At 44.8% G+C, this 24,188-nt stretch overlaps 1 protein-coding gene across 25 annotated transcripts in view; it reads right to left on the bottom strand.

The window, feature by feature from the left end:
* Positions 1 to 24,188, bottom strand: part of DOCK9 (dedicator of cytokinesis 9) — a 274,885-nt gene that overhangs the window by 135,058 nt on the left and 115,639 nt on the right. For all 25 annotated transcript variants that reach the window (XM_032314499.1, XM_032314508.1, XM_032314517.1 and 22 more), the window contains exon 2: positions 16,763 to 16,879. In XM_032314499.1, the coding sequence (XP_032170390.1) occupies positions 16,763 to 16,879 (117 nt within the window). The remainder of the gene's footprint in view (positions 1 to 16,762; positions 16,880 to 24,188) is intronic.

The following is a 24,188-nucleotide window of genomic DNA, read 5'->3' as shown; positions in this document are numbered from 1 at the left end:
AAGGAGACACACTAAGCTGCAATCTGATTTCCATATTCACCTTTCCTAGGACATCTGTCAGTGTCCTAAAAATGGACAAGAAAGAGAAAAATGTCTGTTGGACCTTAAGAATAGATATCAATAGCTTTTCTTTCCCCAGATCACTGTACTGATCATTTTAAAGCTCAGCATAAATATCATTTCACACGTCTATCCAGCCATCCGTTCACTGAGTCACTACTTTCCACCACCAGACACAGAAGTAGCAACTGGAGACACCAAGTTTAATAACGTGTACCTGCTATTCCTGTAAAGCTTATAGTCTGATGACAGAGGAAGAGGAGGAAATAAATTATCGGAGTGCTACAGGTACTAGAGAAGAGTATGAGAGAAAGGGGCATAGAAGCACAGGCTGATATGAGAGGAAAGAAGAGAGGAATCTAAATCCAACTGGGAGGAAAAAAGGACATCAAGAAGATGTGCACCAAGGCAAAGACACTGAAACTAAATTGAACAGGTTAAGCACAAGTTGTATTCAGTACAAAGGGAGCAGAAACTCGAGTTAAAAGAGCAAAATCAAAACATAATGAATTAGATTAGCTCTTTGCACACACAAAAGAGACCCATTAAATCCTAGAACTACAAATATAATCTACGCCAAAAGAAAAACTGCCCAGAACTCTAATTACACTTGAATTAAAAAAAAAAACACTGGAAATGAAAAACCCCACCAACCTACAGCCTTATCAACTGTTTTAACTCATCTGGGGAAAGAATGAGCCAACAGAAAAAACAGGTCTTGCATAAACAGAGCAATTTTGTCAGTGTCTTTATCCTCACTTAAAAGGAAAGGCTGGGGGGTGCCTGGGTGGCTCAGTGGGTTAAGTCTCTGCCTTTGGCTCAGGTCATGATCCCAGGGTCCTGGGATCGAGCCCCAAATTGGGCTCTCTGCTCAGCGGGGAGCCTGCTTCCCCCTTTCTCTCTCTCTGCCTGCCTCTCTGTCTACTTGTGATCTCTATCAAATAAATAAATAAAATCTTTTTCAAAAAATAAAAGGAAAGGCTGGAATCTACTGGCTGGGCCACTGGGGCATCATTAATGTTGGTCTTGGCACCAGTGAGGTGTCCTCACTTCCCAAGGTCTTCCCACTCACTGCTGAGTCCAGCCTCACCAATCCGCTCGTTTAAAATGTGATTCCCACTTAGACTTTCCTAATGAGAGAGAACTGACACTGCCAATGAATGTATTCTGATCTGCTTATCAATTCTAGTTCTCAATGCCCATTATTAAATGGCATTGGTTTCTTCTCTCATGGGGTTGCCTATTGCAAGCCAGTTCTCTGAGCCCAAACAACTCTGGTTACACTGAAGAAACTCAGTTTCTGGACTTGCAAAGCTAAGATCTGATCCCAGACCTTGGTGACTTATAAACCATGGCCCATGAGGCCGTGTCTGATAGCAGCTGGTCACTCTGTGACTCCATTATCCAAAACACATCCCACTTTCTCCTATCGGACTGTGGATTCCTCCGAGAGCAGAAGACATATCCCCCTATCTGTATCTCTGTGCTAAGTACCCAAGAAATGTTTCAAAAAATGAATGAATGAAATAGCCAATGGACACAGAAACAGGACTCCACCAATAATCACCCATTACTTGTATATAATTTCTTTTCTGTTATTACAAAGAGTTCTCTGGTCCATTATAAAAACTGAAGTCTTCCCTTGAAGACTACAGCACGAGTGAGTGCTCTACTTTAATTTCTCCATAGATTTTGTTTATTAAAAGTCATATCTGGGTGATAGTCTACTGTGTATGCCAAATCAATTCGCATTATATTTCTGCAGTTTTATTCATCTGGCTTGTAACAGAGCCCCAATCAATACCTGGAGATTTATACTCAATGAACACGAAAACGCTCCTGAAAAGCAAACTTAATTTTTTTTTTCACGGTTGTGGTATTCTCTTCTATTTTTCTATCAGTTAAAATCATATTCCTGCTAAAAAATGGGTCTGTATCCACTTTATATAAATCAACATCAAGATGGACATTCAAAGAATGTCTGTCCCATTCTTGTGTTTGGAAATAAATTATTTCCATTCTACTAAGAAAGCTTAGTGGCAGTAGCTTTCTGCACTTGCAAGGAGAAGGGAAGAAACATTTCACACTGTGAAGTGTGATAAGATCTGCAAATTAAATATAAATGCAGCTAGCATGACAACCACTTCAGATAGAAATCTCATAGCACAAAGCACAGCTTAAAAATAAAAACCTCAGGGGCACCTGTGTGGCTCAGTCGGCTGAGTCTTGATTTTGGCTCAGGTCATGATCTCGGGTTGTGAGGCTGAGCCCCACATCGGGCTCTGCACTTGGCACAGAGTCTGCTTATCCCTCTCCCTCTGTCTCTCTTGCTCTCAAATAAATTTTAAAAATCTTAATAAATAAATAAATAAATGCCCTCTTCTAGCTACTACAACAGTCTAAATTATTTTCAGTTACTGTTATTTAGGTTAAACGCTGGTAGTCTTTGACACAAAGAGACCCTTAATTACCTTGGCCAACTATGGACAGGAGCCTTACAAGGAATTCCAAAAAATGTTAGGAGTTCCTGAAAAGAAAAATTTAGAACTGCTACAGGAAGAGAAAGGGGTGAAGTCCTGACCCAAAGGGCTCAGAAGATGATCCAAGGACACATGAGAGCCTACGTCAATCTTCAGGAGACTTTCTTTTTTTAATGGAATGAGTTGAAGGAGTTCAGATCGCCTCAGACCCGAATAGAAAAAGCAGAACTTGTAACTATCTCCAAGTCTAATCTGGAAGGACAAATTTCAAATAGATGCTCTCTTACTTTAAAAACTTTTTTCTCTCTTGGTTGAAATGATTCCCCCCAAAGACAGGGGTCACTTCAGTACCTATGAGCCATCACCCAGGGCGGTTGGCCCAGGGAGGCAGGGCTGCGGGTCACCTGAAGGGACAGACAGACGTACCATACAGCAGGTCTCCCCATACGGGCCAGCCCTGGGGCTTCTTGGCATTCCCTGGCCCTCCTCTTCATCACTCACAGCTGTTCCTCTGATGTTCTTCACCTTCAACTTGGAATCTCTCTCTACAAATGAATTCCTGACCCCAGCCTGGCTCTGACTTCTCTCCAACAGCGCCGGCCAACCCACCATCCTGATCCCACTGAAGCGGGATACCGAGAAGAGCTCATGTTTCAAACCGCAAGAAATGTGAGGTGAATAATTTAATTCAACTTTCAATGGAAGAATCTGAGGACTGATATTGGAAAGGGGTTTGAACGCAGAGCCAGGAAACCTGAGTTCTCAAGTGAGCGTGGCCTCTAATGAGCTATGTGATCTTGAAGGAAAGTTTTAACTTTCCACATCTATAATACAGAGAGTTTTCTAAGGATCTCCAGGCTTCCTGTGTAATTTAAAAATTCCACAGTTCTGTGAACATGGAATTCTAAGTCTATCTCTCTCAAATGGATTATTATCTGAGTGCTATGAGGTGCTTTGAGAGAGACTAAAAGGCATCCAAAAAATAGAAGACGCATACTAAGTCTGCTTTGATTGATTACCCCATTTGTTTTTTTTAGGGAAGGAAAGGAATGTTTTTTGGATTTGAGGGAGAGAAGAATCACTTTGTAGACTTAAATAAATGTAGGGTGAGTGGTAACAGACGTGCTTTCGTGTCATTGTTTCTTTACTGTTCTAACCCTCTCAACCCATATGGTATGGGGGCTTTTTATTAATCACTTTACAATGGGCATTAAAATTGTAACAAAACAACCGTCTTAATTCCTAGAGGGAAGTATGCATAGCCACTGCTGTTTAAAATATCCTATTTTATAAGATTTTAATTAAAAGACTGAGACAAAAGGCCCACCCTTCCCCCCGGGGGCTGTAAGAACAATGAGGGAGAGACAGGATCCCAGAGAGGTGGGTGGGCTGCCTGGGAGCCAGCTGAACGCAGCCGTCAGAGTCGTCTCCCCATCTCTCCTGTTCAAAGGAGCCCAGGGCTGGGAGTGTCCTCCCTGAGACGGAAAAACAAACATCCCAGGCAGCCCAGAAGGGAGGGCAGGCCTTGAAACAGGAAGAGAGGGCTCCGCAAGCGTTCTACACGTTCTACACGGAGCAGCTCTGAAGAGAGGGGAGGCCACTGTGCAGCGGCTGAGACACTGAGCTACAACAGGTGAAGAAGGTCTTCTGGAGGCGGTGACCGCTCAGTTAGGCACGTGGCTGCGGAATGTGGAAGAGTGAGGGAAATGTCCCCGGTGCCACCAGACCCCTAAGATGGGCTCTGAGGCCTGCGGAGGGCCTGAGATCGGAGAAGAGGGCCCAAGATGCCCGTGGCCGGCTGGACAGGGATGCCCACCAGGTCCCAGGGCAAGGGTCAGCTCCCACCTACCCTGAAGCAAAAGTGTCGACACCCTCTGCTAAGCGGTCTATCCCCACCCTGTAATTCCATACAGACCATCCTGCATTTGTGTTCATTTTTGTGTTTGTTTTAATTCGCGTAGTAGAACTGCCTTCAGACTTTTGAGGGCTCGGTGTGCTTCCAGAGAAAGAGTACTTTGATCTTTCAGGAGAACAACCACCTTGGGGTATGGCAGGAGGGGACCAGCATTCAGTGAGGGGAGGGAAGTAGATGCTGCCAGAAATCAAAGCCCAGGCGGTTGAGGGAAGACAGCTCTTGGGACTGGCGTCCCTCCGCCTGGCCCACCTCCGTTACTAAGCAAGCAAACCCTGGGCTGAATTTATATTGTGCTCCGCTGGGCCAGATGGACAGAGTCCACTCCAGTGTTCTAAAGTTATCTTGGATTTTCGACTATTCCCTGTTGGGCAGCTCTCAACACCTCCTTCCTTTCGTCTCTAGGCCTGAGCCAAACTGCAGGGAACCTCACGTGTCTGTGGAGCTAGTCCCCTTATAGCATGTGCTGGACCCCGGCCTTGCTTGCCTTTGTCTTTGCCCGAAACATTACTACAAGAAACTCTGGGGACTCAACTGTGACTTCTCGAGCACAGCGTGGTGGAACCTTTCCAAACGTCTGGCAATGGCATTCGTTCCAGAACAGCTGACTTGCTTTGGGAGGATTCAGTCCCAAGCCAGGCTGGAAACTGGCTGTTTCCCACATCTCCTTGCGGAGATCACATCTTGGAGACTGACCCACAGGGTTCTATTAACATCAGAAGATCCCACTTCCGGTGTCCTGAGAGCTCTCTGTGTCGAATTCAGTAATAATTACAAAAATGGACAAGGCATGGGACAGGATACAGGTCTAGAGAAGGAATCCCATTTAGGTTTCTGGAGGGGTTTTACAAAAAATAACTCTCAAGGAACCTGTTAAAGCCACGCTGGCAGCCACCTGTCCCGCACAGCAACTCCTCCTCAGCCCCTACGAGCTCCCCCAGGCTTCCACACCCAGGCTCCCCTCCCGTACCGGCCTCTTCTGTTTGCTCAGAGTCCGCCCTGTGTGACATCACTGACTTTCCTTGCTGGGCGTCCCCATGCTCCTACGTGCGGCCCAGAGTGGCACCCATGCTGGTATGCCCAGCTCCTCTCTTTCGTCCCTCTTACCTCTTCTCTGCCAGTCATCTCTAAAAGTTTCATCTGCGAGCATCAGGCCTCAGCTTAAATCCTTTCCATGACTCCTCATTTCCACCAGAAATGAGCCCACAGTCCAAGCTCCTTACCACAACCAAAGACCTTGGCTAAGCAGCGCTAATGACTTTTCTGGACTCCCCTGGCTGTCTTCAGCCCCCCAGCACACGGGGACTTAGGACTCCCTCATGCACCAGGCCATCCACCTGACTGCCGGGCCGCTGGCACCACCCACGTCCCCAACCAGCCTCGAGACCTGCCGACTCTCCTGCTTGTCTTTGCTTTTCCAACACCCAGCAGAACATAGGGCACAACATAAATGTTTGTTGAGTGAATGGGCGGCTGAGATTTTAAAATGTGGATGCTTTCACTCAACTGTAAGATCACTCAGGGTTCCAGATGAGACAGTGTCTCAGAGCTGGGGAGCCTTCAGGTAGCCTCTGTCACCACATCATGTCCTGCTTCCTAAAATGTCACATGCATTTATAGGTGTCAGTATACCTTTGAGAGTCATAACAATTTCATTCTGCTAACACCCCAAATCATACATTACATAGCTTTCCAAATGCAGTAAACTATAAATAAGCTCATGTTCACAGCCCTTCATAACCAGACTCATCGATTAAGTTCAGTTTTTAGAGATTTTGTTTGGTTTATGTTGGGTTTGGTGTTACAACGAAGCTTGGTTTTAGTCACTCTTAAATACCACTTCACAAGAGAAAACAGCATGGGGGGGCGATGTCCAGAAAACGAGGAGTAGCCTTTGGTCATTTGGGGGACAAGTGGCAGGTCCAGCTTCCCCAAAATCTGCTCCACATCACATGACTTTGCAAATCCCCAGAAATGAACGGATGTTCCCTTGAGAGGAAGGAGGCTGCTTCCTAGGCCCTCAGCTCCCTCCCTGCCAACTGAGGGACATCAGCCAGGGCTACAAAGAGCTTTCTTGCATGGAGTGTTGCTTATGCTTCTTGCACATCTACGAGAACCCAAATTTTAGGGCAAATGTTATCTCTGAACTATAAATTAAGAAAATAATAAACTGAAAGGCATCCAGTGAGTTTTAAGAAGGCTTCTCACTTACCCCAACACCCAGATTAGTAACAGAGAGACCAGGGCCTAAACTTCTGGCCAAGAGAAGTGATTCTGACTAAATCTTGGGTCTAGAGCGCCTATTTTCCCTCTGATTGATTTACGTTCCATCTGGTAACAAAACCTTGAAGAAGATATAAGCAAGCACAGTTTCTTTTGTTTTCTACTTATCTGCGTGTGGCTCCATATGCCTTTCTCTAGAATGTAATTTCAGTTGCCAAAAAGACCATACCTTTGCATGAACACCTAGCATGGTGAATACGCTTCGTGTTACACCATGGCCATTATTTACATATTCCAACATCCTGCTGAGCTTTCCTCCCAGGAAGGCTCACTCCCTCAGGTTCTCCTCAACACTCAGGAGCAGTTTCAGTCACACACCAAGGGCAACTGCCCTCAAATCCCTCCACGCATTTGCCAGCATCACCACCGCCACACTGGTCTTCCCAGACCATCGGGCCTCAGCACATCAGTTCCTGGGAGAACATCCGAAGTCTTATTTTAAACACGGCGGAGCTGAGACTCTGCTCCGCTGACAAAATGCTAAGCAGATGGGAAGTCCTGACTTGAGGACCTCTGGCATCAGGGGACTTGACTGAACCTCCTTCCTCTGTCCTCTCTGGATCTCACGCACACAGTCAGCACGCACACTCAGGTCACGGTCGGACACTCCGAGCAGGACGCACTCTGCCAGGTGGCCCTGGCAGGAAGAGGCAGAGCAATGCACACAGCAGGAACCTTTCAGGTTGCAGCAACCACAGAGATTCTGGACTTACTAACACATTCAATGACATCTGGTGATTCTGAAGCCAAAACCTAGATTTTCTCTTTAAGGACTCTGTGTTCTTGTTTTTGCATGCAATCCTACCGTGTCTCCTTGCTTCTACTCCCCTGGTCTGCCACCTTGAGACAGTTTTATAGTTACGAACAATTATAAAGATTGACTGGATAGTCAATGAATGTAGAGACACAGTAGAAATAAATCTCCATGTGCTTACATGGTCTTAAGATACTACCTTCGCTTAGAACTTGGTCTATGCATGTCTGTTGTTCATATTTAATAACCTAAGACAAATACATTAATCGCATACAAAAAACTGTCCTCCTACCCCTCAGTGCTTACAAGGATGGTCTGTGCTTATACCTTTTTACCAACTGTGGAACATTTACCATTCTCTCTGACCTATTTAAAATGTGAGCTAAACATTATTTTTTCTAAAAAAGCAAAGAAAAAGACCTGAGGAAGGGAGGGAATGAGGGAGGGAGTGCGGCCTGAGGCGGGGAGCACATGCATACAGTGCTGGACTATGAGATCTATCCAGTATCTTTTACTCAACATGAGAGAATCAAATCTTAGATCCATCGATGCAGGTGACTGTGTGTGTGTGTGTCCTATTTCATCTAGTTATTGATGTAGTTAATCTCAACTCCCTACTTGATCGTAAGTTTTCCTCAGCAGCGTGCAGTATTTCTTTCTTTTTTAAGATTTTATTTATCTATTTGAGAGAGAGAGCAAGTCCAAGGTGCGGGGGCCACGGGCAGAGGGAGAGGGAGAAGCAGACCCCCTGCTGAGCAGAGAGCCCAACATGGGGTGTGATCCCAGGACCCCAAGATCATGACCTGAACTTAACTGACTGAGTGACCCACATGTCCCACTGTGCAGTATTTCTAATAAAAATCGTGTAATAATACAGATCTGCCTCAGTGAAAAAAGGCTACTTCCCGTCCCTACCCTTCCCTGTGATCTGCGCTGCCTAGCAAACGTCCCCCTGTGTGATGCAAACACGAAAACGCCCCTTCTCCAAGGGCTACTTTATATGCCTCCAACTTTATGTCCAAGTCAAGCATTTCTACTCATTCATCCACGAGGTCCTCAGCCCAACATCCACCTCTAGGGCCTCCATACGTGGCCAACAGTCCATGGGAGGCCATGTCAGGACCTCAAGCGCCTCAGTCTGGGGCCCGCCGCTACCCCCCACCCCCACACACCATCTTGCCACTACAACCCCCATCCCCTGTTTTCTATTCTCAGTTCTCCAGTACCGACATTCCCAAGAAGGCTGTTTTCACCAAAATGTTAGGTGGAAGGGCCCACTCTTGGTTGGTGATTCATACCTTCTCATTTTCTCTCTCTCCCTCTCACTCATTCATCCCACTAAGCAAGTATTAGTGAATTCCTGCCCTGTGCCATGTGTTTCCAGGTGCCTGGAAACATCAGTGCCCCAGATCAAGACCCCTGCCCCACAGAGCTCCCAATTAAACCGGTAAGTACGCTGGAGGTGGGTAAGCAATGTGGTGAGAGAAAAATGAAACGTAAATGGGACCAGGAAGGCCAGAGGGGGTCGGGCAGCACGGCAGTGGGCAAGGACCTCACTAAGAAGGTAAGATATGGCAAAAGGCTTGCAGGAGGTGGGAGACAGCTGGGTAAAGAATTCACGGGCACAAGGGAAAGCCTGAGGAAGGGCCCTAAGGCAGGAGATGGCCCGGAGGGAAGGAGGAGCCCTGCAGAGGCCAGTGTGGTTGCAGTTGAGAGCAGGAAGACAGTCAGGGAGGTCGTGATAAGGTCTTCACGGAGGTCATAAGGTCTTCACCGAAGAGCTCTGAACACAGGGGTGATACCATCTGACCTTTTAAACTTATTTTAAACTTTTAAACTACCTTTTAAACTTATTTTTAAACAATTACTCTGGCTACTCTGTTAGAATAAACTGAAAGGCATCCAGAATAGGATCCAGAAGACTTGATAGGAGGCTCCTGCATTAACCACAGCATGACATGAAAGGGTGAGGGCTGTGGCCACGGTTACAGCAGCGGAGGAATTAATCAATCAATGACTCTTACTGTCACCCCCTCTTCATCCTATTCTCTAGGTTTCCAAACCCTTCTCACAGCACCCCGCCAATGAGCCAGCCAGTCACTAGTCCCTCAGCCCAATCCACTCTAAATTTCTCAATAGCCAATCCTCTCACCATTCAGAGATGGAACCCCAAAGACTGTCAGTTCCATCCCCAAGATCCCCAAAGAGCCCTGTTTCTTTTTTCTTTTCTTTTTTAAATTTTATTTATGGGGCACCCACGTGGTTCAGTGGGTTAAGCGTCTGCCTTCAGCTCAGGCCATGATCTCAGGGTCTGGGGATTGAGCCCTGCATCAGGTCCCTGCTCGGCAGGGAGCCTGCTTCTCCTTCTCCCTCTGCTGCCCCTCTGCTTGTGCTCTCTTGCTCTATCCAATAAATGAATAAAATCTATTTTTTAAAAATTATTTATTAATTTATAAGAGAGAGCTTGGGGAGGGGGATGCAGAGGAGGAGGGAGAGGAAAAGACTCTCCAGCAGACTTCCCACTGGGCGTGGAGCCTGATGCAGGGCTCGCTCTCATGGCCCTGGGATCATGACATGAGCTGAAATCAAGAATCAGACGCTTAACTGAGCCATCCAGGTGCCCCCGAGAAGAGCCTGTTTCAAACCACATCCCTGTAACACTGGCATCTTTCATGTCTTCCCCATTCCTGGATTTCCCTTCTTAGTTCATTCTCTCATTTTCCCAATCCTGTTAAAGCCTCTTGTTCTTACTCTGAGCCACAATGATGCCTTCTCTCTACTACCATGTAATACTAACTGCTGTACCCACTTGCTCACAGCAGCCCTGGCCAGAAACTATCTTCACTGGTCAAGACATCCTCGGTATCAACTCCCCCAGCCCATCAGGGGGAGCACGAGACTGTTTGCCCTTTCTGCCTATCCTCTTCCAAGTCCTCTCACTGTCTTCCAGGACCCTGCAGTTTCCTGGTTCTTTCCCAGCTGTCTGTCTTTGGTCCCTACCTCCCTCCTTCCTCAGTTAAAGGCACACCCAAGATCCAGTCCCCATGGAGGTACCCCCATGCTCTAGGCCTCCGGGCCACTGGCTCACATTGCTATGGGTGAGTCCAGTTCAATAACCCCTGCCCCTCTCTCAGACTGAACTTCTGCATTTCCAACCACTTCAAGGATTCTCAGCACCTGGATGTCCCACCATCTCCAACTTAATAGGATAAACTCCCATAGGACTCAATCTCTCTCATGCTAATAGTCACATTCTCCTTCTTATTAGAAACCTTAGGTCATTATCTCTTCTAAATTTTGAGCAATTTGAAAGCAAGAGCCGGGTCTCCTGTTCTAAGCAACTCACAAGGCTGCACCCCATTGCACAAGGATTAAAACTATCAATTACAAGCTAAACAAATATACTTTTCAATTCAACTGATCAGTTCCATCCAAAATATAAGCTTTTAAGACATATTTGATCATAAAAATATGATCTATCCCAGTTTTCTGTAAAAGTCATTACTTAAACTAGAATTAAAATTCTCATGTCCTGAAGGTCTGGCCAATTTCAATTTCGAAATATTATTTATCCTGATTTTATTCAGGTGGGTTCAGTCCTAGACATGAACTAATATCCCAGAAACCACAATGTTCACAGAAAGTTACACTGTTGGCCACTGAATTCCCTCTGATAAAAATTTCGAGGAATTTATCAAAAGAACATTTTTCAATAAAAAGCTCAAAACAAAGTACTGAGGTTATTTTTTTGGCAGCATATAATAAAAAGTGAGGACAAAACAGTGTGGAAAGAATTTTTTTCTTTTCAAAAGGACAGATGGGAAATGAGATCAGGGACTTCCAGGCCCTTTGTAAGCAGCAGGGCCTGGCTTCCTTTTCAGGTCACTGGTTTGTAGATCACTATCAGTCTCATGTTAAGTAGAAGAGGAAAAGAAACAGGGGGAAAATAAAAATCAGGATGTTATTTAAAGGGAAATGGATTAACCACATTTTTCTATACAATGCTGAGAACACTCTAGGATTCTCCTGTATCTAAACACTGCCAAAAACGAAAATTTCTAGGATTGCCCATTCCTAATAATCTTTCCTTGGTACGCCTGTCTTTCCTTTTAAATTCTCTTACTAGGGAACATGATGATACTAAACCATGAAATGTGCATTAAGAACACTGGAGAAATTACTCTTCACCCTGACTTGGGATAACTTTAAGGATACAGGCCATTTCACATCCATGGAGCACAGAAATCCTGCAACCACGTGCTCCCCCCCCCCCCAATTGTGGTAAAATGTCCATAACATTAAGTTTGCCATTTAAACCATGTTTAAGTGTACGGTCCAGGAGCCTTCAGCCTGTGCTGAAGCCATCACGACCATCCACCCACAGAACTCTTATCATCCTGCAAAACCGAAACTCTGTACCTATCGAACACTAACGCCCCATTTCCCCGGCGCCTGACCACCACCATTCTACTTCCTGTCTCCATAAATGTGACTAATCTAAGTACCTCTTCTAAGGGACTCATACAAAATTTGTCCTTTCTGAATGTCACATTTAACTTAGCATAATATGCTCAAGGCTCATCCACGTTGTGGTCCATGGCAGAATTTCCTTCCCTTTGAAGGCTGAAAAACATCCCATTTTATGGAAAGACCACATCTGGTTTACCCATTCATCCACTGGTGCATACTGAGGTTGCTTCTGTCTTTTGGCTGTTGTGACTAACACTGCCATGAACACGGGGGCACACGTGTCTCTAAGTCTCTGCTTTTGACTCCTTTAGGGACATTTCTGGGAGTGAAACATGATACGCTCTTTTCTGTTCTTCCACACAAATTCTATCCTTGTTAGTTTATATCACACACCAAACACTAGTTTTTGTGATATATACATGGTATCCATAAACTGCCACCAGCACCGTTTCTGACTAATTACTACCTTTCCCATATTCTACCACTTTACACAGCTGCGCACAAATTAGTAAGCAATGTAACAAACCAGGGACAAGGGTACGTGGTACACGGAGCTCCAAGGCAAGTACAGATTCAGCGGAGTGATGGCAACAGTTAAGTCAGTCAAATCGTGGGGCACCTGGGTGGCTCAGTCGGTTAAGAATCTGACTTCAGCTCAGGTCATGATCTCAGAGTCCTGGGATCGAGCCCTGCCTTGGGCTCCCAAAGCAGGGAGCCTGCTTCTCCCTCAGTTCTTCCCCCTACTTTTTTCTCTCTCCTACTCCTATCACTCAAATAAACAAGTTTAAAAAAAAAAAATCTTAAAAAAAAAAATAACATCAAGCCACCAGCATGTCAGTAAAGGACTTCCACCTGAAAGAGAACTGTGACTGGAAGTCAATGGCCAGACCCACATCCGGCTCTATGTGCCTGACGAGAAAGGGAGCAATCCTGGACATTATTTTCAGTCGTGCATAGATGTGTCATTTCTTCAGCAAGAGTCAACTTCCATTTCTTGATCTAAAACATTCTAACAGTAAAGAGATTAGGTGGGTGTGAGGTGGGTGGGAGAACAGAGATTCACACACACACACACACACACACACACACACACACACACACGGCCTGAACCTTCATCCTGGCCACAGCGCAGGTGGTGACCCAGGACCACAAAAGGCCTAAGAAACCGTTAGGGAAAAGCCCAAGACAAGGTACTTAGATGTAAATGTAAAACCTTAAATTAGATATAAGTTACATCTAATAACTTACTACTTACAGTGTGAACAGTAAGTATTAAAGGGATTAAGAGAATGGGGGGAAAAAATCACTGTAAACTTGAACATCTCCAGAGGACAAGGGATGTGAAGTGGCCTCAGAAGGGTAAGAAGATTCTAGAAAGATGGAAGAGAAAAGAAGGTATCGCCAACAAGGAGAACCATGAAGGCAACACAGAGACAGAAGAGAACAGACCCCAAAGCATGGGGCTGATTCTGAAAAAGGAGTGCAGTCAGCCAGTGAGGGATGCAGGAGCCGCACACGCCTGCCCCTCACCCGGGGCAGATAAAACTCAACTTCATAAATATTCTGAGTGTGAGAACTATCCTTCTGCCTTTTTTTAAATCCATAGTGACTCCATGTCTCTCAGGTTATTTTGTCGGTTTATTTATTTTTTCTATTTTATTTATTTATGTGACATGGGGGACGTGCACTCAAGCAGGGGGAGCAGCAGAGGGAGAAGCAGGCTCCCAGCGGAGGCAAAACCCCATCCCAGGACCCGGGATCATGACCTGAGCCGAAGGCTGATGCTTAACCAACTGAGCCACCCAGGTGCCTGTCGGTTTCTTTTAAACTCTCTTCTCCCACCTCTCAGCAAATACATTTGACCAAAAAAATTTTCTGTACATAAGACTAGTGTTCAGAGAACACAGGTGTCCTTGAAAGCTGATCGCTATCAGGGCGCCTAGATGGCACAGTCAGTTAAGCATCCAGCCGTGGTCTGGGCTCAGGCTGTGATCTCAGGGTTGTGAGATCGAACCAGGCATCAGGCACCACACTTGCAGGAGTCTGCTTCAGACTCTCCTCCCCCTAAAATATATGAATAAATCTTAAGGAAAAAAAAAAAAAAAAAAAAACCCTGACTAAGATTAACATATGTCCTGCTCTAAAAGTGTACAATTGTTTCATCACTATCCATACTTACATTTTAGTCAATTATCACTGCGAATGCACTGACAGAGCTTTGCACAAAGTTCTATTAACAGCTAACTAATACTGTTTAACTAGTAAGCATGATCCTGCAAATTAACCCCCAGCATGCATTTTGCTCACAATTTGACCCACTTCCTAACCATCTTGCTGGTTTTTTTCCATATGAAGTACTTTTCCCTGATCTAATTCTTCCCTCTGCCTCTAATAATAGAAGGAATTCTATTCTGCCTAAAAATAGAGGGACAGAGGGAATCTGTGACACTTCTAAGACATTTTGCTCATTCAGCTAAGTGGACAGTTATTAAAATCACCAAGACAATCTAACAAGAAGGCACAGTGTAAATGGCCTTACCTAGAATATAGAAATCTCCAGGAAAACACATAACAGCCTCCAAATTTAAATAGAGCCCATCGTAATTGCTGTGAGGGGGATCAAAGCTGAAATTCAAGCTCCTCAATCTTTGGGAAAAACTTCCCGAAAACAGAAAATAACCCTTATTCAATCTTGGCCAGCAAAATGTCAGTGAGTTCTTTGCCTTTCCTAGAAATTTTATGCCTGGTATCTCCACGGAAATCGTTACAAGCAAAAGGGACAAAGGAGTTTTTCTCAGAGTTTCAATCATCTGGTTCTACAACTGCTTAAACACCCAGGTTCCTTGTCCCTGGAGTAAAAGATGATACTGAATTAACTGTATCTTGTTTCTTTGGTTTGTTTGCATCGTGAGTAATTTTATCTCGGGCTGCAAACACAACTTTGCATTCTAGGTTGCAAACACTGGGATAACTTTATTACTCATACCAAGAAGAATACATATACTTCATGCTCAGAGAAACTTGAGATAACCTTTAGTTTCCTCGGAGCACACTACAGGAAACATGTGTCAACATGAAGCCTAATTTGTAATCATCTGATTTAACTTCTCATGCTGATAAACTTATTGCCAAAATCACAGGCAAAAGAAATAATTCTGAGGCTTCCATTTATGTTTTAGGTGAGTAGTCTATTATGCAATGACATTTTCAAAAACATCGTATTTTGAGGCATGATCTGAAACCACTTCTCAGTGGAAGGTACGTGGGCAGCAGAGTCACACTCAGGGCCAATGCCACTTCCACAGCATTCCTTATTTTTCAGGAAGGAATTAAAGAATAATCATTTTCTTCACATGTACCTCTTAGAAGTCTAAAAAAAAAAGTGAACATTTGTGAGAATTCCCAGCTTTGTTGTAAACTGGTAGAAATTGGGAAACTGGTGGGAAAAAAAACTTCAAAGAATATAACTTAACAATTGTTATCAACATGGAAGTTTCTAAAGACAATGCAGTAGGCACAGAACTGTATGTGGTAGGTTATGTTTAAGGCATTGGGATTAAAAGAAAGTGGTGGGGGGAATGCTTTTAACATCAGGTATTTCAACAGCATCTATTCTGTTTTGTTTTAGAAGTAGGTAGTCTTTTGATTTTATTTTTTAATTTACTTTCATTTTTATTTTTAAGTAGGTTCCACACCCAGTGTGGAGCCTAAACCAGGGCTTGAACTCATGACCCTGAGATCAGGACCTGAGCTAGATCAACAGTTGGAGGCTCAACCGACTGCACCACCCTGGTGCTCCCATAGCACTTTTCAAATTAACCCACAAAGAGTGAAGCTTTAAAAAAAAAAAAAAAAAAAAAAAGACAGCTCAATTCAGAGAAAACAGGACATTGGATGATAACAGCACCAGGTAAAGAAGCTTCGAGGCAGATAAGAAGCACACAATGAGGCAGGTCCCAGAGAGCAAGGAGAGTAACCTAAACCTGCACACAGCCCACAGTGACCGCAGGCAGCCAGGCCTCTAACACCACTGGGGTCCTACTATCCCTCCTCACTGGCCTCACAGCTCTTGTGGGTGGCTCGGCCACTGGGCTCTCACGACCTGAAACCTAAAGCAACAACTTCAGAGCAGCTCCCAGCAGGAGGCGGGCCAGTCTGCTGGAAGCCTCCCCCCACACCCCGAGATCCAAGGAACAGCACGTGTCGCTCACCAGAGAGGCAGACGTCAGAACATTCCTGGTTACCCCCAAGCCCTTCCCTGGGAGCCCACATGCCATTCAGGGGTTCTCTCGTGGTGGCTTCCCAAAATGTGACCCTAAAAGGACGCACGACAAATTCCTCCAGTGCTCCCCAGCAAATGCTCTCCTTAGCACCGAGGCACGGGCAGAAACCGTAAATCTCTCTTCAAAGCTCATAAGACACACGAGGTGCTTGCGTCCATTAAATCTGCCCAGAGTATAGCACTTTTATTAAAAGTATAACACATACAAAAAATACTTATGTCCTAGATGTAATACATGCATGCGTGTATGTATGCATATGCATGTATTTGCCTATATGCATATATAAACATATATACCACATATTCATATCTGTACGTATTTATATGCAAAAATAATACCATTTTTAAAAATCAACCCATAAAGGAATGCATGGAAAAACGTAACAATATAACTTCTCTCTCTTAAATTACATCTTTATCTTTTAAAAATCCTAAAATTAAATAATCAAATAATAAATCAGTAGATTAAAAACAATTATTTGTAAAGACCAACCACATGGCTCTATTTGAAAGTTAACTACCTGAAAGTCATCATAAGGGAAGAGCAGCATCTCCCTTAAACAATCATTCAGGATCTGTGTCTTCTTCTGGACGATGACATTTTCATAGTCGAGTGGTTCAATCAGCTTTGGCTTCGCCTAAAAGTTTAAAAAAAAAAATTATTGAAACGTTCTTATAGATAAATGATTAAAGAACTCTGTATTATTTTTGCATTTTCCAACTTTTCTTCAGTGACATTATGTCAATTTTGCTATAAGGAGAATCAGAAACAAGACAGAAAAGTTATTTTCGAAGTAACAGAAGACGCTTCCTGGTACTCTGTCTACAATTCTGCTTTATTAGTTACGAAAGCACAAAGGAGGCTATGAAGTCTGGTAGAACATCCAATCGTGTCCTGGGTCACCCCTGGCTAGGTCAGTCCCCATACAAGCCTCAGGCTCTTCCAGAACTGCTCTGTGTAGACGTCCAACTGTGGGCTGGTAGTGAGGGCTGGATGCCAACAGTGGCACCCTTTTTGGCCCAGGATTAAAGCATCCACAGGGCTCACTATTTCATATAAGACTCCACAGAACTCTTCTCAGAGTATCAAAATATCTCCCTGTCTCATGAAATGTCTACTCATTATATAATACTGAAACACACAAAAACGTGAGCTATGAGGGGTGAGAGGATGGTATCACCTAAACCAGGGCTTGTGCGTGAACCTGAGCAGGTAGGAATGACCATCCTTACCATGCACTGAGCAGAAGTTAGAGGCAACAAGCAAGCGGGAAAAAAAATGAGAGAATATGCTTTGTTTGACTATTTCCAAAGTTAGCCTTCTCAGTAAAAATCTCTCAGTAAAAATCTCTTCTGTCTATTGCCAGGCATTGCCATGGTGTTTACTGATCACTACCCACACGGAAGGCACTACATGGGCTACGTCAAGGAGGAAGCTATATCGCAGTATGACAAGTAATAAAGCGGGCACGCAAGTGCATGAGCGTGCACACGCGCACACACACATACACACAAGTTCTCAGAGGTAGCTAAGTTCACAATATCAATAGTTCCTACAAGATTATTTTTGAAACTATTAACAAAAATCATCTGATTGCATAATCTCAACATTTTATGTCTATTCAAATGACAATACAAATGAAACACATTAAAGACATCCGGTACGTGCCATCACATTGGGAATTGGGGCTGAGGCTGCTACGTGTTCCCTAAACCTCTTCTCTCCTTCTAGGTACAGCGGAACCACCTCTCCCAGCCTCCCCAGGGTTAGGCGTGGCCCTGTGTCTTGAGGCCAGTGGCAGGTGAGGGGAAGGAGTATGGCCACTGCCAAGCCTGGACCGTAAAAGTTCTCTGCCAGAGACTGAATGATGTATTCCTTCCCAAATTCGCACGCTGAAACCTAATCCCCAGTGTGATGGTTTTAGGAAGTGGGGGCTTTGGGAGGCAACTAAGTCATGAAAGTAGAGGCTTTATGAATTGATTAGTAATCTTATAAAATAGACCCCTGGGAACTCCCTTCTGCCGTGTGAGGACACTTTGAGGAGAAAGCCATCTACGAACCAGGAAGTGGGCTCTCTCCAAACCCCAAGTTGGCTGGTGCCTGGATCTTGACTTCCCAGCCTCTAGAACGGTGAGAAATAAATATGTTGTTTAATCATCAACCCCCCGGCTTGCTTATCTTCTGTGCCAGCTGCCCTGAGTGACTGATACAGCCTCCCTCCCTTCTGCCCTCTGCCAGCATCATGTACAGGACTCAGGAGGCCTGAGGAGAGGATAAAGCCCCAAGAGAGAAGGAATCTGGACCCTGAACCACCAAACGGAAGGCTGCTTCCTGAAAACAGGTGCCAAAATATCCGTGAGCAGGAGCAAAAGCACCTACTGTGTTAACCACTGAGATTCTGGAGTTGTTTAAAGCGGTTGTCGGCTTACTCCACCTAACATACATACAAATGCCTATTTTAACTTCAATTGCCTGATTTAAAAGTAGACTCTACAAAGATGTTTGGACTTGCTAAGAAAAGAAATGCAATGACCAAACAAGGGCACTGTTATAATTTAGCAAAATATACATTTACGGACAGAAATAAAAATATACACAAAAAATTAAAGCTATCCTAATAGGAGTGTAATTTCTTCCTACAAGATATTCATAATGTTGAACGTTTTCTACATTCAGAAGATGTTCAAAAAAGAGAGAGACTAACACAAAGTGTTTTTAAAGAAAGAATTGCCACAGAAACCAATAAAAATACTCTCCAAAATACTTTAATTTGACTTAAATAATATGCTCTTTACTTCAGTTTGTTAAATTGCATGCAGTAATCAGTCCTTAAGTGTTTGTTGGCAGAATGGATTGATGTCCTGGTTAGCAACTCTGTCTCTGGGAACCAGGACTGTATTCCTAAGAAAACCCAAAGGTGATCATAGCTTTACACACTGACGGAGTTCTAGATAGCGACAGCTACACTTACATTAGAGAGAGGTCAGAGAGAGAGATCCATCCAGCAGGATGAGATGGACACTGCATTCTCCCCTATTTCATACGCTGTCCAGCACATGATGGTGACTAGATAAGCTCCGAGGGGGTGACCTGGTCCTCTACACCAGCCCTGGGTACCTCCAAAACTACCCCTGGGTGTGTTCCCTTCCTATACCTTCCAACAAGGGCCACCAGTGCGGTCCTTCAGGCCACAAGGCAAGGTCAGACTACTTGTCAGAAAACAGTTCTACAATGTCAGCCTTTGTCAGAGAGGTGCTGAAGGGACCTACTGAGAAAGGGTCTTTTCCTAACCAATGACATTTGGGAGTTTTTGCCTTGCTCCTACAGCACAGCTCTCTAGGTAGACTATTCTTGTATTCTTAGTGCAGGGGTTGGCAAACTTTTTCCTGCAAAGAGCTGAGAGTAATATCTCAGGCTTCACCAGCTTACTGTTTACTAAACTCTGAGCACAAAGGCAGCCACAGACAATAAATAAACAAATGGACAGAGTGGTGTTAAAACTTTACAGAAATAGGCCACAGCCAGATTCTACCCAAGAGTCACCGTTGGCCGATTTATGCTGTAGTTTCCTTTGCCCGTTAGTAATTAATCCCTTTTACCAATTTAATAATTCTTTATATTAATTTTCTGTTTCCAATTAACTGATATGTTTCCTGTCTCTGGGCTGATACAATACATGTACACATTCTTTTTTTTTTTTTTTTTTTTTTTAAGATTTTCATTTGTTCATTTGACAGACAAAGATCACAAGTAGGCAGAGGCAGGCAGAGAGGGGGAAGTAGGCTCCCGGCAGAGCAGAGAGCCCGATGAGAGAGAGGCTCAATCCCAGGACCCTGAGACCAGGATCTGAGCTGAAGGCAGAGGCTTTAACCCATTGAGCCACCCAGGCACCCCAACGTGTACACGTTCTTAAATGTATTTAATGATTCTCTCTCACCAACAATCTAAACCTAGATTGTTTAAAAGATTTAATAAGTGAAAACTCTAAAAATATTCACAGGTCAGTTCTGCCTGTTTCTGATATGCTTTCGTTAACTGCATGGATTACTGTTTTCCCCTGACTGTATCTTGGAAGTAGCTAATGACTCAATGTAAGGTTGTGGCTGTCAGGATTACCTTGCTTTGGGTGCCTCTGTGTAAGCTGGAAGGCTTCACACAGATGATCACACTTCATCCACTGGAAAATTAATTAAACAAGGAGGCTGCGTCACTGAGGAGGCTCGACTGCCCTTGTGGCATCTGTAAGCCAACCAAAATCCAACTAGGGAATGCCTCGAGGTTACAAAATTATTCCTCCCTTTGCTTCTGCTCTTTCCCTCTGTTAAGTCTCTCCAAGCTCCTAACTGATCCTAACAACTTCCGGTTTGGTGCCACCTGACTCGAAATGATTTTTGTTCAAACTCTACCAATGCTTTAATACACCTCAGCTTATCTTTTAACATCACTTAGAGCCAGGATAAGGTAGAGGAATGGAAACATCATTCTGTGTTACTGAGGTAGATGACAAGTTGAGCGAGTAGCCGGAAGTGTCCAAGGTAACCTACAGACTGGGTCAGAACATGGCCTCTGTCACAGAGAACTCCTTCTCCAGGCCACCCTTTAACGAGTCTGTGTGCGCCAGCGCTCAAGCAGAGTAAACGTGGGGAGGGTTTCTAAGCCAACGTTCTGGTAAGGAATGATGGAGCCTGTAAACAGGAAAGCCCACAAGGTTGATTTCAGTATCAGGGAAATCTTCACGGAACAATGTCATGTCTTGTTTGGTCTCAAGGACTGTGAAGATCTGACACATGGACAGACCCTTAGATCACTCACTGAGCCCTGACGGGGCAGCCGTATTCAGCAGCTGCAGGGAGTGCTTTCCAGGAAAGAACCACTGACCCCAAGGAAAAGGGGTCAACTAGGAGTGACTCACTTGTTACCTAAGAGCAAGACAAAAAGCTCTTGCTTCAAATACAAATAACAAGTCACCCGCACCATGCCTCACGTGGCCTCGGGAGGAGAAAGGGTGAGGATGGAGACCGGTGAGGGAACAGGAAAAGAGACAAGGTGGAGGTGGGGGAGGAAGAGACCAAAGGGGCCGACGCCCAGGGGTAGGACAGGCAGGAGCAGCAGAAGTGGAGGAAACACACCGGGGAAGATAAAGACTGAAGCAGCAGCTACAAACAAAGATCAGTGGGCCCGTGGGAAGTCATACCTCTGGGCCTACTCAACTGGGGGCTAAGGGCCTAACTGCCTATTTTCTACTCTTCTTTGAAAGGATGATTCACTGGTTACAGCTGTTCACTGTACTTCAGCATCACTGAGCTTTTCCAAGTGGTCACATGAGTGGGGAACAGCCCACTGGGGTAGGGAACTGACTGGCTTATAGCATCACTGGTGACAGGAATGACTAACAGCAAAATGAAATTAGCTAATTATCAGACTGCCAGTACCCCATTTCCTGTTTAGTAGAAAGAGGCTTAGGATAGATCTGGCTCATGGCCTTGGTTTTTAAAGCCATCAACACAATGAAGTTTAATCCTTCCCAGGATGACACAGGTACAGGAGCCAAGTTCTTGATTTTCTATGGTCAAAAGCAAGATTCTGAGCCCAGAATTACCCAAATCAACCCATGACATAGACAGAGCTAATCCAGGGCCATCAGAATCATGTTTTGAACACCTGAGAATACACTGGTTTGGACTTTAGCCAAAGATGCTGTGTTTCGCTAAGCACAATGGGGGTTTGGTCAGCTCTTGAGCCTGTGACATTCTGAACTTGTACGCAGCGTGATTATGTTGCTTCTGTAGCAAGGGAAAACTGTAAATCAATCTACGTATACAACTTCTTTAGCTTTTGTCCCCAATTTGGAAGTTAAATGTCCTCATTTATGAACATTTGCTTTTTAGGTTATTGTGAAATCAGACAGGGAGAGGACCATGGTACTCTCAGTTTACAAAAGTCTCCAAGACTGGTTCTCAAAGTGGGGTCCCAGTAACAAGCAGCAGCACCCGAGAAGCTGATACAAAAGTAAACTGAATCAGAAACTCTACAGGTAGGACTTAGGTATCTGCGTTGGCACAAGCTCCCCCAGGGATTTTGATGTCCCAGGACCTGGGCTGGAATTTTAATATTCAGAGAGGGACAAGGAACAAGCCCAGGCCTGAGGTTTTTAACCTCGTTAGGGTTACAGACCCCTCTGAGAACCTGGGCCCACTCTCCCCAAAATGTGTATACATATGATTTTCCAAAATTTTATACAGTTCTTGGGGAGGGCTGTCATTCCTTGGAGAGTAGCCACGGAGCAGAGCTGAGGACATTCTGGAGAGTGGGAGAGGGTGGCTTGTAAACATTAATTCAATATAGCAGGAGGTGCTGGCAGAAGTTAAATGCAGAGCTAAGGGAGGAGGCTGAGCCGACTGCTACCCATGGGCAGGGACATTTCCTCAGTTCAGCACCAAAGTGATGCCTCAAGGTGCTGAAGAGTGAGAATTCTTCAGGTGGGCAAACTTCTGAACTCCTTGACCCACGTGCAGCTGTCCTGTGGAGGCTGCCATGCGGGTTCTCGCTCTATCTCTAACCCCTAGGCCCAGCACAGAAGCAATGGGGCCCCACTTGTGACACAAGCCTGCTCCTCCTGTCACTCACTCACACCTCTGCACCTGTCACCAGCCTACAGCTGTGGGCTGCCGCTGACAAATGTCCTATTTTAGCAGAATCCTTCCTCTAAACACTAATCTCCCACAGGCAAATATGCCAACAGAGTGAATGCAGAGTTGCTCCAGCCCCAGGGCACACAAAAAGTACTTGGTTCTGTACCTGGGGCACACCTCCTAACAGGGACACCCCAGTTAGTAGCAGTACTGGAGTGCAGTTCATTCTGCCTTGGGTTGAAACGACCAGCGAACGGCTTACCTTCTTGACTCTCAGTGGCCTGAGGCAGGGCTGAGTCTCCTTCTCTCTGCCCCCCACACCCCAGCCTCTAGCCCAGGACCCAGGGACATAACAACTGTGGGAAAAGATGGGTATCCCTCACTTGCCTCGACCCCTGTCCAGGGCCTGAGTCTGTGCAGAGTTCAGTTTCTGCTCTGCATCTTGGCTTCCATGGCCACAATGTCAGTCCACCCAAGGTCATGACTCAACGTCACATGAGGGGCAGCATGAGGGGCTATGTTGCAATACAAGCATATCTCCAAGGGTTTGGCCCCAGGACTGCTGGGGGGTTATTTGAGGTAAGTCATTGCACAATCTAAGAATACCCCCAAATTATTCAGTTCATATATGAAGGAAACCTACTAGAGGTTTTTTTTCAATCCTAAAAATTTATGTGATGTTACCCTATGTTATTAAACTAGAGGGAACTTTGCTGAACAGTGATTAATAAAATACAGATGCTGACTAAATAAATGCTACAGGTAAGTTTAAATGATCCATCCTTGGAATAAGAGTGATCAAACCACGGTCATATGAAGAGGTGATAACAGTATGAAACCAAACAAAATGTAGGGAAGACAGTATTACTGAGATGTACCACGAGATCTGTTCATAAAAATGTGTTGTTCTGGGCGCCTGGGTGGCTCAGTGGTTAAACCTCTGCCTTCGACTCGGGTCATGATCTCAGGGTCCTCGATCAAGTCCTGCATCGGGCTTTCTGCTCAGCAGGGAGCCTGCTTCCTCCTCTCTCTCTCTCTCTCTCTGCCTGCCTCTCTGCCTACTTGTGATCTCTGTCAAATAAATAAATAAAACCTTAAAAAAAATGTGCTATTTGCTTGTATTTCTGTCATTTATGTTTGGAGGTAGCTTTTTAATTTGCAGTGATTTCCTTTCAACTTCTTTTTTTTTTTTTTTTTAAGATTTTATTTATTTATTTGACAGAGAGAAATCACAAGTAGAGAGGCAGGCAGAGAGAGAGAGAGGGAAGCAGGCTCCCCGCTGAGCAGAGAGCCCAATGTGGGACTCGATCCCAG

This window comes from Mustela erminea, chromosome 15 (assembly GCF_009829155.1).
Source record: "Mustela erminea isolate mMusErm1 chromosome 15, mMusErm1.Pri, whole genome shotgun sequence".
Lineage (NCBI taxonomy): Eukaryota > Metazoa > Chordata > Mammalia > Carnivora > Mustelidae > Mustela > Mustela erminea.
The sequence above is the reverse complement of the archived record's forward strand: the minus strand, read 5'-3'. Positions and strand labels throughout refer to the sequence as shown.